The sequence below is a fragment of the Trichosurus vulpecula genome, chromosome 1 (assembly GCF_011100635.1).
Source record: "Trichosurus vulpecula isolate mTriVul1 chromosome 1, mTriVul1.pri, whole genome shotgun sequence".
Taxonomy (NCBI): Eukaryota; Metazoa; Chordata; class Mammalia; order Diprotodontia; family Phalangeridae; genus Trichosurus; species Trichosurus vulpecula.
Genome location: NC_050573.1, coordinates 264,698,764 through 264,713,467, shown reverse-complemented (window position 1 = coordinate 264,713,467; position 14,704 = coordinate 264,698,764). Strand labels below are relative to the sequence as shown.

At 36.7% G+C, this 14,704-nt stretch overlaps 1 protein-coding gene across 1 annotated transcript in view; it reads left to right on the top strand.

Annotated features, from left to right (window-relative positions):
- PXDNL (peroxidasin like) overlaps positions 1-9,199 on the top strand; it is a 570,999-nt gene extending 561,800 nt beyond the window's left edge. Inside the window, exons 22-23 of the mRNA XM_036767090.1 lie at positions 6,653-6,766; positions 8,880-9,199. Of these exons, the coding sequence (XP_036622985.1) occupies positions 6,653-6,766; positions 8,880-9,011 (246 nt within the window). The 3' untranslated portion in view covers positions 9,012-9,199. The remainder of the gene's footprint in view (positions 1-6,652; positions 6,767-8,879) is intronic.
- Positions 9,200-14,704: the final 5,505 nt, after the last annotated feature.

Below are 14,704 nucleotides of genomic sequence, written 5' to 3'. Positions count from 1 at the left end.
TCCAAATTTGGGTGGACAGTACTTCGCATATTGGATTTTTAAAAAATGATTTGCTGCATATTTACATTGCTTATTGTTTTGTGTTTATTTTAGCATTCTTAAGTGTGAAAAATAAGCATTCTTGCTAACAAAGGTGTTGGTCCCCTGTGGCCTGCAACTATGTGATCATTGTAAAATCAGACAAACCAGTTAAGTTTGCTGTGATTGTTGAAGTCTGTGGTGTAAACAACAGGACACTTCTTGATTTCATGTTCACTGTGGAACCACAATGGTGGTCACAATGAACTAGACCCATTGAAACTTGGGTTTGATTAGGCCTCATTGTGAATAGGCCTAGCATCTGAAATATGGTCAGAGTTAGAAAACCTGAGCTATAGCAAATGAAAGAAAAAAGTCATACCATGTTAGTATTTGAGTTACTTTTAGATTGCAGGTTGGAAAAAACCTCACGCTTTTAGTTCATTTCTTTCTCCAACACGTCTTCCATATGGGGGTGTGTGATTAGTCTCCTATAAAAAATATGTACGAGTTACGTTATGATGAATATCCACAAATTAAGACAGCTGAAAAGCCATGATATGATGGAAGAACCCCCTTTTTGCCACTTGGCTTATCTGATGCTCTCTGATAAAGGAAATAAACATTTTAAGGAGGTGCGAAGCACTTTATAAATATCTCATTCAATCATTTAGATGGATAAATACTTTGCAGTGAAATGGCAATGCCAAATTATTGGGAACTAGAACTGCGGGGGGTAAGGCCATGGCCTTAGGAAAACACATTGAAAATGATGATAGGGCCATTTCAGTATTAGTTATTGTTATAATTTTAAGAGAGCTTTCAGGACCAAGTCATAGGAAGTAACTGAAAAGAAACCAATAACTCACGGCACGGAGATGTTGAAGTAGTTTAGTTTCTAGCAGACATTTGAGGAAAAGCCAGTTTCCATTAGCCTTTGGAACTGTCTATCCTCTTAGCTGGGAAGCTGGGTGAGTGCAACATTCACAATGAGAAAGTAGGTCATTTAAGGAAAGTATCCATGGAATGAAAAGGCACATACTTAAGAGAGGTTTACTGGCCTTGGGGCCCATCTGCTGGCTTAAGTGGAAAATGTAACTTAGAATCTTAAACAGTTACCTGGGCCACTAAGAAGTGACTTGGTCAGGGTCAAACAACCAATGTGTGTCAGAGGCCAGGCTGGAACCCAGGTCTTCTGGACTCTAAAGCTGGCTCTCTAGCTACTACACTGCACTGTCTCTGCTTAAATCATGCATATGTGAAGCTTAAAAAAAACTGTTGAATTGAAACAAAGGGGTATATGATTCTAAGTGGTATATTTTATTACAACTTAAGTAGAGTTTTTTTAAAGGTGCTAAATATTATCCTGTGACAATAATAAGTCTCTTGTCTTTTTCCCCTCTAACCTGGGTGAAACCTTTGGGCATCATCTTCTTGGTTTCACAACATTTCTCAATTTAAAGGAAACTTTTTTTAAATAACCTTTTAACTTTTCTATGAAGTAGTTTTCAGGTGAAATTTCTGTTGTGCTGGGAAGGTACAATGAAGATCTAAAATTAAGTTAAGTTTAAGCAGATCTCACTTTCCTAAAGTATCATTACATCAAGTGCAGTATAACTGGTTGTGAATTGTTGTCATTTAGTTGAAAGGCAAAATGTTTTTTCCCCTCTAGAAAATCAGTTTGGCATTAGAGTAACCTCAACAGAGAGGGGAAAAAAGTTCAACAGTACTTCATCATTAAAATAAAAGACCTTGATGAATCTATAATGAGATGTTTAGGAGACAAAAATAAACAAAGATTATAGATTATACAGAACGTCAAAATTCATGAACAAACTCTGCCCATGTAATTACTTAGTGCAACACCTTCAAGATTCTTCTGTTCATTTTGTTTTTCAGCCACACTTTCAATTTTTCCAGTGTTGCATTTTTCCCCTAAGAGTTGATATTATAATGCTTCTCTAAAGCATAATCTAGCAGATAAAGAGAAAAATCTTGACTAGAGTGTGGTTGCTGAAACGACCATTCTCACCTGCTCCTGTGACCACTCTGCTATTTCCCACTGTTTTAGGCCGGAACTTGCATAGCATGTCACCAGGAATGGTCCAAAAGTGCCTATTCTCTTCATAATGAAATTGTGCTCAGAGGGGTTTAAGCTATGTCATACATTCAGAGTATTCCTTGGGAATATATATCTTGGGAATATATCTTGGGAAAGGTTTTCTAGGGGGATAAAATAGCATTTTTTCCTTTAAAAACCTTATTAAAACCTCCTCTGGTGACCTACCATGACATAAAGGGGCTTCTGGAATGGTAAGATGTGACAGTGAAATGAAGACATATACTTTGTAGGGCTGGAAATGCTTTGAATGTAGAACCTGTGAAGGACAGAATAGCTGTCATCTGAGAAAAAAAAAACCCATCTAAGTTTAGACTTATCACCCAATTGGCTGCAAAGTAATGAATGCACTGTCCAACCACGGTATTTCATGAAGACAACTTGCTAAGAGGTCTACTGTATTTCATGAAGACCATTCACTAAGGCATATCAGGATCACAATCTGTACGGGGGAGAGATTATTATCTCCATCGATGAAAATGGATCTTCAAAATGTTGAAGGCCAGAGTCATTCATGGTGATGATATTTTGATTTACAGAATCACAGAATCTGCAGGTTGGGAGTAGGGCTTCTTAAAATGGATGTCTGAGAATTTTTTTTAAATTAAAATATATTTAGAACTATATTTTCATATAATTTCCTTCGTAACATGCATTTAAAATATTGCTTTGAGAGAACATCTAGTCCCGCCAGCACCTTAAAATAAATTCCTTCCACGACTTACACAACAAATAATGCTCTTGCATCTTTCTGATTCTGATTTGCCTCCTCACGGTGAGGAAAAGTCTACTGGGGCAACCAGTCCCTCTTTTAGATAGCTCTTAGTGTGTAGAAGTTGTTTTTTTTCCTACATCAAGCTTCTTTAAATCTTCTACCTATTGCTTTTAGTTCTTTCTTCTCTTGAATTTATCCTTGTTGCACATGGAAGTTGTTAAGGTGCTTAAAGACATCTATGAAAGTATATGGGTGACAAGACTCTGGGCAAGCTATTGAACCCACCCCGGCTTTGATAACCCAGACAGATATTGGTGCTTCTCTGGTAACCATGAATTGAGATTTGAATGAGATAAGGTCTGCCTGTTGATGCTTGCAATTCCTGCTTGTATTTGCCTTGAAGTTTAGGGGGCTGATCTTCTCCCCCTGAACCAAGTGAATGATATACGTATGTTTGATTAAACTGAGATTAACCTCTTAAAAAAAGACATCTGTCATGCACCTTTGTTCCACACACCCCTCCCAACATTCTTTTCTGCAGGCTATACATCCCTATTTGTTCCAACTGTTCCTTATGTGATTTGCTCTTTGAGGTCTTTCATTGTCCTGGATGTTTTTCTGAAGTGCTCTCTTGGTTATCAATATGCTTTGTAAAATGTGACAAATGGAATTGAGTTTTCTTTTTTCTTTTTTTTAACGGCCAGGGCAGAGTACAGTGGAACTTAGCTTTTTAGTGCTGGGCAATAGATATCTTTTCATATGCCTTAAGATTACATTAAGTTTTTTTTTTTACTATCACATGATACCATTGAAGTCTACTGAGCTCGCAGTCTAACCAGACATCCATATCTTTTTCAAATGTACTGCTGTCTGTGCGCACCTGCCCCAGGCAGTGCATATGACATTTGCTGTTGTTGTTGTTATCTAACAGTTGTTCCCCTTACATTATTGCTCAATGAAAGTCTTATTCTGATTCCTTAACCTGGCATAGAAAGCTGGATCAAAAGCTATATAAGCCTTGGAAAGGCCTACCAAGCTAGAACGTCTTCCAGTAAGTCCAGGCCAAGTGATAGATGATGATCTTGTGAAGACAAGCCTTAGTGTGTCTGGAAAGAATCATAAAAAAGGAGATTGGCTAGGTGATGAAATATTCTTTGAACAGCAACATAAAGAAAGGAGTGGTTACAATCCTTGTGTCAGGGCAGACAGAGAATGAAATCATAGATCTTCTGAACTATTGAACAAGTAATTCTTTTGTAACCCATATGTTAGTAGAAGACAGACTGAGTTTAATTTGGGGGATCTGGGATCAGAGAATCATGGGATTAGAACTGGAAAGTCCCTTGGAGCTCATCTAATCTCAATACTCTCATTTTACTTTGGAGCCTAAATAGCTTGACTCTAGTCACAGAAGTAGTAAATAAATTAGCTGGAATATGAACCCAGGTCCTCTGCCCTCTGATACCAATCAATGTTCTTGCCACAGCACTTTGCTATCTCCAAAAATAACATCACACCGGTACTCTTGGCTCATGTATTGTCTTTGGAGTTGGAGGGTCTGCATCTGTCATACACTAACAAAGGGTAGGATTTTATTGGGGCTTGAATGAAGCCAGTAGGCTAAGATGAGAAGAGAGACCAGTCCAGGCATTGGTTCAGCACTCTCCCCATACATCTCAAGTGGGGAAAGAACTTCGGAAGTCCTAGGGACTACAACAACCTCCCCTCCTCTAGGTTCCCTTTAGGATCTCCACAGGCCATGGGACTCAGGACCAATGAAAATCAAAGTCCAAGTTATTCCTCTATATTATGGCTCCTTCTACTCCAGCTCTTGAGCATGGTCTAGGAACTCAGGTGTAGTTAAGTAGCTGCCTTACTGCTCTGCTGCTGCTTCTATGCCCCACAAGACACCTGTGGAGACTTGGAAACATCCCATTTTACTGCTACAAGTCTACATTTCCTTAGCTGCCATCTGTTTCTCCATGACCACCACCCATGCCACTGCTGCTTTTTCCAGAAGTATTCCAGTTTTTTTAGGCCACCTGGGCCAATATGCCTCAGGCCTAGTTGATACATTTCTAACTTTGCTGTCAGAGACATTTAGTAGAATGCTCCTTGGAAAAACCCACCTTTCTTTCCATAAAATTATTTCATATTTTAAAACGGTGGTAAATGGATCTAGAGGCAGCTGGGATGCTGAGTAGATAGAGTGCTGAGCCTGGAGTCTGGAAGACCTGAGTTCAAATCTTCTCTCAGACACTCTGTGACCCTGGAAAAGTTACTTAACCTCTCTTTGAATTAATCCACTGGAGAAGGAAATGGCAAACCACTCCAGTATCTTTGCCAAAAAAATCCCTTGGATAGCATTGGCATGTTATGGTCCACAGGGTCACAAAGAGTCAAATGTGACTAAGGCACTGAATGAGAAATGAAGCAACATTTTAAAAATATGAAAAAAATTATTGTAATGGAATGATTTATTCTATCAACTATAACATGCAAATAGGTTAAAAACCTGGAAGTACAGAACCTTTGCCAGGGAGGCAGAAATGTTTACAATGGCCTCCAGCTTTGCTCTGCCCCACTTTTCCAACCTTACTCTTAGCTGTATGTACAATCCTACCTACTAGCACGTAAAGGTGACACTTCGAAGGAAGTTTTGAACTGGTTCTCAGTTCCATTCACTTCTTAGCATCAGAGCTCTGACCTACACATGGCCAGCATCACCCTTTGTCTTTCCAGCAGAGGGAAAACACTGGCCCCCTTTTCTTTCCTTTACCCACTTTTCCAGTTTCCATCATCATCTCTTCCTCTCAATGGCCCTAGAATATGAACATTACCCATAGCCTAGCATGTGCCTCTAGAAGGTTTTGGAAACATGGAGAGGGTGTGGAGCAAAGCTGGAAGCCATTATAAGCATATCTGTCTCCAGGGCAAAGGTTCCAAACTCTTAGGTTTTTAACCTATTTGCATGTTACAAATAGTAGGCTAAATCATTCCATTAAAATAAATGTTTTTCATATTTTAAAAATATTGCTAGATTCATTTACCACCTTGTAAAAGTATAATATAATTTTATTGACAGAAAGGTGGGTTTTTTCCAAGGAGCAATCTATCAACTTTGCATAAGTTCTGGATGACAGCTTGATGGTGTGAGGCTTTTAAATCTAAGCCATTTGTAAATGATGCTGTTAAATGTGTTTTGACCATACAGACTTTCCAAGGAAACAGTCAAAGTTTGGTCAAGTGGCCTGTAGGGCAAACGGTACTTCTCATATTTTTTGAAGATATGATATAGTGGGACAACACCTTGTGAGAAATCCCTCAGATATATAAAATAGCCCTTATTTTATGCATTTAAGCAATTTTTGTTTTTTTTTTGTTTAGTTTTGTTGTCGTCGGTCTGAGCCAACTAGTTGGATGTCCTCTACTACTAGTACTACTACTAGTACTAGTACTACTACTACCACCACTGCCACTACAGAACAGGATTGGGACCTATGACTTCCTTGCTGCTTTGTTGCAAATCTGACACCTTTAAAATTTATATTAACTCTTTCCCCTTACAGAGATATATAGAACACTTGGGCTTCTGTTTAAGAATATAGATATTGGAAGATTCGGGTTCATTAACTTTGGAATGAAAGTGTTAAAGAAAAATGAGGGTGCAGCTTTGAAGTTTCCTATGCCTTCTAGGCTTGTGCTTACAGAGTGTAGTATTTCATTAAACCATGTTATTCATTGGTTTAGTTTCTCTCTACTCCAATTTTTGTCTCCTTTCCTTCTACCTCCTTATTCAGATAAACAAGCTGGAGGCTCGCCTGAGGCAGGAGGGATGCATGGATGATAACAGAATTCATCGGAGGGACAATGAACACTGGATGAAAGAAGACTGCATTAGCTGTATCTGTAAGGTACGTTTGGCTCTAAGTTCTTTCATCACCCTTGTCTATTTTCCCTTTGGTTTCCTGCCTGTTGAAGCCCTGCGAAGAATTTCTTCTTGAAACTCAGTACCTTTGTGTTGCAGATTTTAGGGATACTTTTGAAGGTCGGCCTAAGTGTGTGGTGATCAATGACTTTCCTATTACTGTAGTGAGCCAAAAGGGTAAGGGTTCAGTGTTTAAGGCCAAGATTACTCTTTGCATAGTCCTGTCTTCTGTGATTTTTTTTCTCTGAAATGTATGAACTTTGGTTTTCATGTAGACTCTGGTTTTGGAAGATGAGAGAATTAATGTCAGGGTCCTGGCAACTTTGATTGTAATAGAATAACCTAATTAGTGATACAGACCTACCTTAGATCCCTCTCCTTCTCATTCTCCTTCCTTCTCTTTCTCTCTCTTTCCCTCCCCGTTCCCCTCCTCATCTGATTTCATGCTATGTTCTGAACACATGGTAGGAGTTATGTGGGCTAGTTTAAGCCCCATCATGGGAGAGAAACCAGAATATTCCTTATGACTATTAGCAGAGTTTTTTCTCCTGTTCCCATAAACCATCTTCATTCTCTTTCTTGTACTAATAGTTTTAATTTTGTACTTTGAACAAACTACAGTTAAATTGTTGAATCTATTCAGTAGACATATGGAAGGAAGAATTAATGGAGTCCACATGCAAATGAATTTGGGGTTACTGAACACATTGCTTTAAAGTGAAAGCATATCACGGTGCTTATTCGATTAAATCAATTTCCAGACTCTGATTCAATTATTAATAATTTCTGAGCGCATTTTGTCATAGGCCCTGATTGAGGAGAAAGCTATCTAGGGACAAGCAAATACTCACAAAATGAAAGCAAGAATATTCTGCATAAAAGTACATTCGCAAAATTTGTGATGCTAGGGGCTTCCATAATACAAGAAGAGAAATTAATTCAGATACAAATAAATACCATACTATGCAATTGTTATGCTTAGATAATGAGTTTGATTCTCTTAAAACTGTGTGTTTGCAAGGACTATATCTTGCATGATTGCTTTTGACATTAGAGAAGCCTGCCTTCAAATGACAGCTTCTCTTCTTGTCAGTCTTTAGAGATATTTGGCTAAATTGTTTTAATGTTAATAAAACAAAACACTGGTATAACTTTCCTCGTGGTGGGCCCTAGGGAAATTAGAGATTTGCCTCACGTTAATGTCTAGCTACTAGATCTGTGACTGACCTACTAAAGCAAAGCCTTGTTCTTACCTAGAACTTGCCATGAGGAGGAACTTCTCCCCAAGGAACTACAAGAAAGTCATTTATCCCATATGTTTGGGGGACAGTAATTTTCCCTCCTGTCTATACAACTTTTTCACTCAAGACACTATGGGATGCTAATAGTGTTCCACAAACTTTTGCATCTTGTTCCTCCATTGTACTGTTCCTTTCCTACTCTAGGCAGTGAGGTTGCATTTTGAGTCAGGAAGAACTGACTTCAGACACTTAACAAGTGTGTCACTTTGGGAGAGCCATTAAAACTCTCCGCTTCAGTTTCCACATCTGTAAAATGGGGATAATAGTAATGTGAGGATCAAGTGAAATAATATATATATATATATATATATATCACTTTGTATATCTTAAAGCACTATATAAAGGTTTTCTATCATTACCCCCATTTAGCGTTCTATGGGGAGGTAGTGAAAGCCATTTACTCTTGGTGTGTGTATATCTCTAGTATCCACATCTATATTTATATGAAAAAGTTTGTGGTCATTAGACATTTTTCAAAGCGTGTAATCAATTAATTATTGTTTGACTGATTTTCATTCTGGAAGATGTATTATTTCTTTCTGAAGAGAGGTGGCAGGTTTTCACTCATTTAATAACTCATAATATGTAGTTCATTCAGTAGGCTCCAGAGGTTTGATACAGTTACAGTGGACGTTTATTTTAATTGTACCTGCAGTGGATGTTGGGGGGGGGCAGGGGTTAGAAACTACATAGGTCTACAAAATGCTTATTTATATATCGAAGGAAAAATTGGTTTAAATTTGCTAGGTATTTTTATGTCATGAAACATGGAGCTAATATTTAAATATTACCTTTCAGAGTGGTCAGGTGACGTGTACCGTGAAGACCTGCCAGCCAGCAGAGTGCCTCAACCCACAAATGGTGAAAGGAGTGTGCTGTTCCCTCTGCATGGACAAAGAAAAACCAGATGATTTCCCAGAGGAACTTTAACAAACATCTCCTTTTACTGGAGTTCATAATAGGAAGTTAAGACTTGTCACTCAGTTGCGAGCAATGGGATAACAACTTATGCTCACATTGTGACATGAAAATGCATGCTGATTTAAAAATTCAGACTAGTTTAAGCCTTAAAATACACTGAACATATTCAACCATTTTCTCTAACTTTGCCTGAAAAAATGCAAAAGTAAATAATGTCATAAAAACTGTATTTAAAAACCTTCATTATACTGTCAAATATTCCCTAAACTGTGATTACAAGTCACTGTTCCTCAGAAGTTTAAATGGATGATCCTATACTCTTTTTACTAATCAGTTTTAAAGTCAGAAGAATTCTGTTTTCTTAAACTTCAGTAATAAGTGAAGATCTCTGATTTTAAAGTTCAGACACATTGCTGTCTCAGTGAAATTGAAACCTAATCAGATGATATTCCTAATTATTGGAGAGCAGAGTTGTGATCATTTGGACTGAGTTTCACCTCTAAATTCCAAATTTCCCAGCAGACAGCAGTCCTAATAGCTCAAGAATCTTTTTAGATGAATCTAAAAGCTTTTTAACTGGGGGTCCATGGACCCCCAAGGAGTCTGTTATATTTCAAGGGCTCTTTGTATTTGGGTGGGAAAAAATTAGATCTTTATTTTCACTAACTTGTAATTAAAATGTTGTTTTTCCTTCATTTATAAGAATATAAATAATAGCTCAATTATGAACATAAGCAGTAACCCATTATTTGGAGAAAGGGTTCATTCACTTCACCAGACTGCCACAATGGTCTATGATACAAAAAAGGCTAAGAACCCTTGTTTTAGAGAATGCTATTGTTTTTTTTTGTTTGTAAATCTTTGGATATTGACAACCCAATGAAAGAATTAGATTGCTTCAAAATAATACAGTGAATTGTAGGCAACACTTTGAGAATTTATTGAGTGCCTATTCTGTGCAAGGTACTGTTTTAAGTGCTATGGGGTGGGGCAATGAAGATGAATAAAGTATGAATGGAGAGCAGAATAATCACAGTGACCTATGAGTCCAGCACCTTTATTTTACAGTTTAGGAAACTGAGGTCCATGGAAGTTAAATGACTTGTCCAAAGTCACAAAGATAGTGATCATCACAGGAAAGATATGAACTCAGGTCTTTTGTCTCCAGGCCAATGCCTTCTCTACTACACATCCCCTTACCCCTAAGTGAAAATACCGTTCAAAGTAGACTGTGAAAAGTGCTATATGGGGCCAAGACTGACTTGTAATTTCACCAGTTTAGGGAAATCCTAGTTGAGGAAACTTCTTTAACAAATGGAAGTTGTCACCTTCTCTGTAATTTATGGTCTTAAGGTGTCTATAGTACTGAGAAGCTCAGTGACTCACCCAGAATCATACAACCACTATGTGTTAAAGCCTGGACTTGAACTAAAGTCTTCCTGGATGAAAGGTCATCTTTCTATCCACTATGCCATGCTGTCTCTCACAGCAATTGTTAGGTGAACCCAGGGAAGGGAGAATTTTCTGCCAACTGGAGGAAATTTTTAAAAAAATCATGGAGAAATAAAATTTAAGCTGGGCCTTGAATGATAGGATATAATTTCAAATGGTAAGAAAAGTGAGGCAGAAAGAACAATTTTAAGCAAAGGTACATAAAGGAAAGGGAATATTCTGGTAACAACTCTCAGGGTGCTAGATAATTATGTATTTCTCAGGAAAAACAAAACTAAATAAATCCAAGAAATGAGAGTTATTAAAGAGTTTCTCTCATTTCATTTGCAAAGCCATATAGATATTTCTGAGGAATTCAAGGTTTCCAAATACACATGTGCCTTGCATATTTTAGCAGGTAATCTAGAGGTAACAATTTGCCTTAAAAAACAATTCTTCACTCTACAAGGGAGTCACTAGGACCTTCTTTTAAATAGGGTGCTCTATTAGTGTGTTTATAATAGGATTTGATTTACAAAACTTGAATTTCATTCAACTTTTTCTGAAACACATCAGTAATGTAAAGCACCACAAATCCATGTGCCTTGTAAATAGTTCAAAAGCATGAGACTAATGTAGAGGAATAGTATTTTCTTGTGTGCAGAAGGAAAACTTTAAAATAAATTATTTTGGACTGATCATTGAATATAAACTTTCCACGTCGTTGTACCACCCCAGGCACAAAAGAACACTCAGGGAAATAGCTCAACTTCTTTTTACTTTTAAATGAATAAAATTCAGGACATACCTTCAAAATTTTAGCATTACTATTATCCATAATTATGTAAAAATACATATAAAATTATGTATTTTAGGCAAACTTGTTCTCATGGATTTAGTAAGATTATAAATAGATGAACTGGTATGTGGACTGTCAGGGAAACATCTCTTCAATCTTAAAATGTTCAAGCCATTCCCTTTACTCTACCAACTAAAATACAAGTGCCCCACATTTTGTTTGGAAAGTAATTCATATACAGTGTATTAAGGCCATCCAAAGGTCATCTATAGAAACTTGGCTTACTTGAAAATTATCTCAGTCATATGATAAATAAAGATTTTATTCCTTCTCTTCACATCCCACATACCAAAGAGCTAAAGTGTGGTGGTAATTTTCAATGCACAGAATGGAAACCTAGCAAAATAATCTAAATATATTATGCCTATGTTGTTAATTAATTTTTCTGTTCCTCAAAGAAAGTCTCTAAGCCATCTCCCTGCAAGCTTTTACAAACCATTATTTTCATAACAACTAAAAATACAGAGAACATAAGTGATAGAAGGGACTGAACGCATCAATCATTTGGCAATTATCTATGAGAGCTTGAAAGATCCAATCAATTGTATTCTAGTTCATTCAGTTGAACTGTGTAGACAAGGTCATCATATGAATAGATGGGTTATTTGGTGCTTTCATGATTTTATGCATTGAATTACTCTGAAAATCGATATTTTAATGGCTTAAAGACTTTAAATACTGAAAAGCTGATTCGTCTAATATGATATCAACATATTGAATTAGCATGTTGTATTAATTAGCATGTTATTTGAAAGGGAATTTTGTGCTTCTTTTCTGTTATTGTCTACTGATCTCCAGTAAAAGGATGAACCTAAGCATAGACTAAGTTCTCTTTAATAGCAGGTGAAGGCCCCTGCTTTTCTCCAACTTAGTGATCCTTTTATGCCATTATGATGATTCTTCTGTTTTGTTCAGATATTTTTGGGGTCTTTTCCAAGGTGCATAGAGGTCAAGAGCCTGGATAGAGGTGCACACTACTGGCCATTCTCTTGGGATGAGCAGCCTCAACCCCTATATGCCCACTTTGACACTGATTTTTTTAAGGAATATAGGAAAATCAGAGGTGGTAGCTGTGCAGAATCTGCCAGCTGCAGGCAAGTGATTGTCTCTTGAGTGGAACATAAACCTGAAGTGCCATGTGATTTGTGATTTGCATGGAGAGTATAGTATATTATCATACAACATTTGCTCTGAAAATAATTCCTTGTTTATTACACATAAAGCCTCTAACAGTGCCTGTAAGGCATTCTTTGTACTGATTTTCCTTTTTTTCCTTACTCCTCCAGTGTTTCTGGGGATAAGGGTATAGGGGAAATTATTTTGTGATGTGGCCATTTTTTTTACTCGATTGTGATGCTATTTGTCAGTTTATATTGGTTTAATTTTAAAAGTTCACTGTTAAGCTTGAATGACCTAAAGTTATTACAAATAACTAAAGATTCATGTTATGTTTTATTAAACATTTTAATAAAATGTGTTACACATTAGTATATTAAACAAATTTCTTGTTTAGTTTATACAGAAATCAGCTTAAATATCATGGAAATTATTTATTTAAAAACATATTTAGCACTGGTTCCTTAAAGACAATTTCAGTAAAGAGCCTTTGCAGTAAATTTAAAAGAAATTTCTATATTGTACCTATACAAAGTTAGAGACATGGTGGTAAATATAAGTGGTGCTAAAAGTTGTGCCTGAAATACAACTTCATGTGACATATGTCTTTGATGATTTGTTGACTTTGGTTTCAAGCATTGAGTATGAATTAATGTTTCAATGTGGATTTCAAATATAAATGGAAGACTAATGCTGTCACAGATTATATACTATTTTAAAATTATACATATGATTGGCAAACCATAAAGTGAATGCCTATCACCTATGATTATTAACCAAAAAGATTCAGGTCAAAAGCATATGAAAATGATGGATTCTGTGTAAATCTCTAATCAGCAAAGGGAATAAGAAGACAAGTTAGCCTCTCATGAGAGAGAATTCATCTAAACATTATATGCAGTAGGGAATGAGGGGAGGGGAGAAATCTCTCACTCAAAATGCATTATGTTTAAAATGACGCTAGGATAAGGTGTGTATGGGGTGGTGGACAGGAATGACTGGATGATTCTATTTTGGTTAGATTCTTTGAGAATTCAGTTACTTATATTTTCTGAAGTAAAAGCCTCCTATCAAAATTTTAAAGGAAGTTAGCTGATATTTTGGCATATCTTGTACAATGAAATAAAAAAAAATTATGGCAAAATACGTAGGACTTAAGTATAATATAGTAAAAATTAATTTAAGGCCATTTTACATTGATAATACATTTTAAAAATCTTTTATTTATAAGATGTCTTCTTAATTCAGAGAAATATGGGAAAAAATCTGTCCCCTAATCTTTTTTTTTGTTGGGAGAGCTTTGATTTCATGGGGTAACTAGGAGGCACAGTGGATAGAGTACCAGGGCTGGACTCAGGAAGACTCATCTTTATGAGTTCAAACTCAGACTCAGATACTTACTAGCTGTGTGACCCTGGGCAAGTCACATAGCCCTGTTTGCCTTAATTCTTCATCTGTAAAATGAACTGAAGAAGGAAATGACAAACCACTCCAGTATCTTTGCCAAGAAAACTCCAAATGGGGATCACAAAGAGTTGAATACAACTCAAAAATGACTGAATAACAAACTTTGATTTCATTGGTAGAACTTCCTCTGGCAACTGTTCTGCTGTTTCTCGGCTGAAAGAATTACCTGGGACACTGAGAAATTAAATGATTTACCAAGGGTCAAAAATCAGGTATGTGTGAGAGGTGAATCTAGAATTGTCTGATTCAGATACTGCCTCTCCTAAGTTGCCAAGAATTAATCAAGAATGATAGGGTTGGGTATGGATATGATAAAATAAAATTCTAGGTTTTAAGAATCTAATGTTCATAGGGAAAAAATGAGAAAACTAAGATAACATGTAGTTATTAAGGAATGTTTAATATTTGAATATACCTATAAGATGTGAGTTCTCTGCTACCCAGCTGCGTTGATGTTGGCTTGAAGGGGGAAAGGGAAGGACAGAAATGGAAGGGGAGTGGAGCAGAATAGATTTGTGAAGGAGTTGGGAAATTGCAAAAGACATTATGGGTTTGGAAGGGAGATTGTATGCAACATAAACTATTCAAACAGGAAGAGGTGAGGCAATAAGCACACTAGAAAAGCATCAGAAAGTAGAGACGGGATAAAATATGAAGACAGCGAATCTCATACAGAGACAAATCTATAGGAGAGATTAAGTTAAGGTTTAAGCCTTAAATGCAAGGTTTGGAGATATTCAGTCAAAGATTTAGATAAGGACATACAAAAACAGAGACAGAGGCAGACACAGAGAAAGAGACTGACAGAGTTTGAGAAACAGCTCTTACT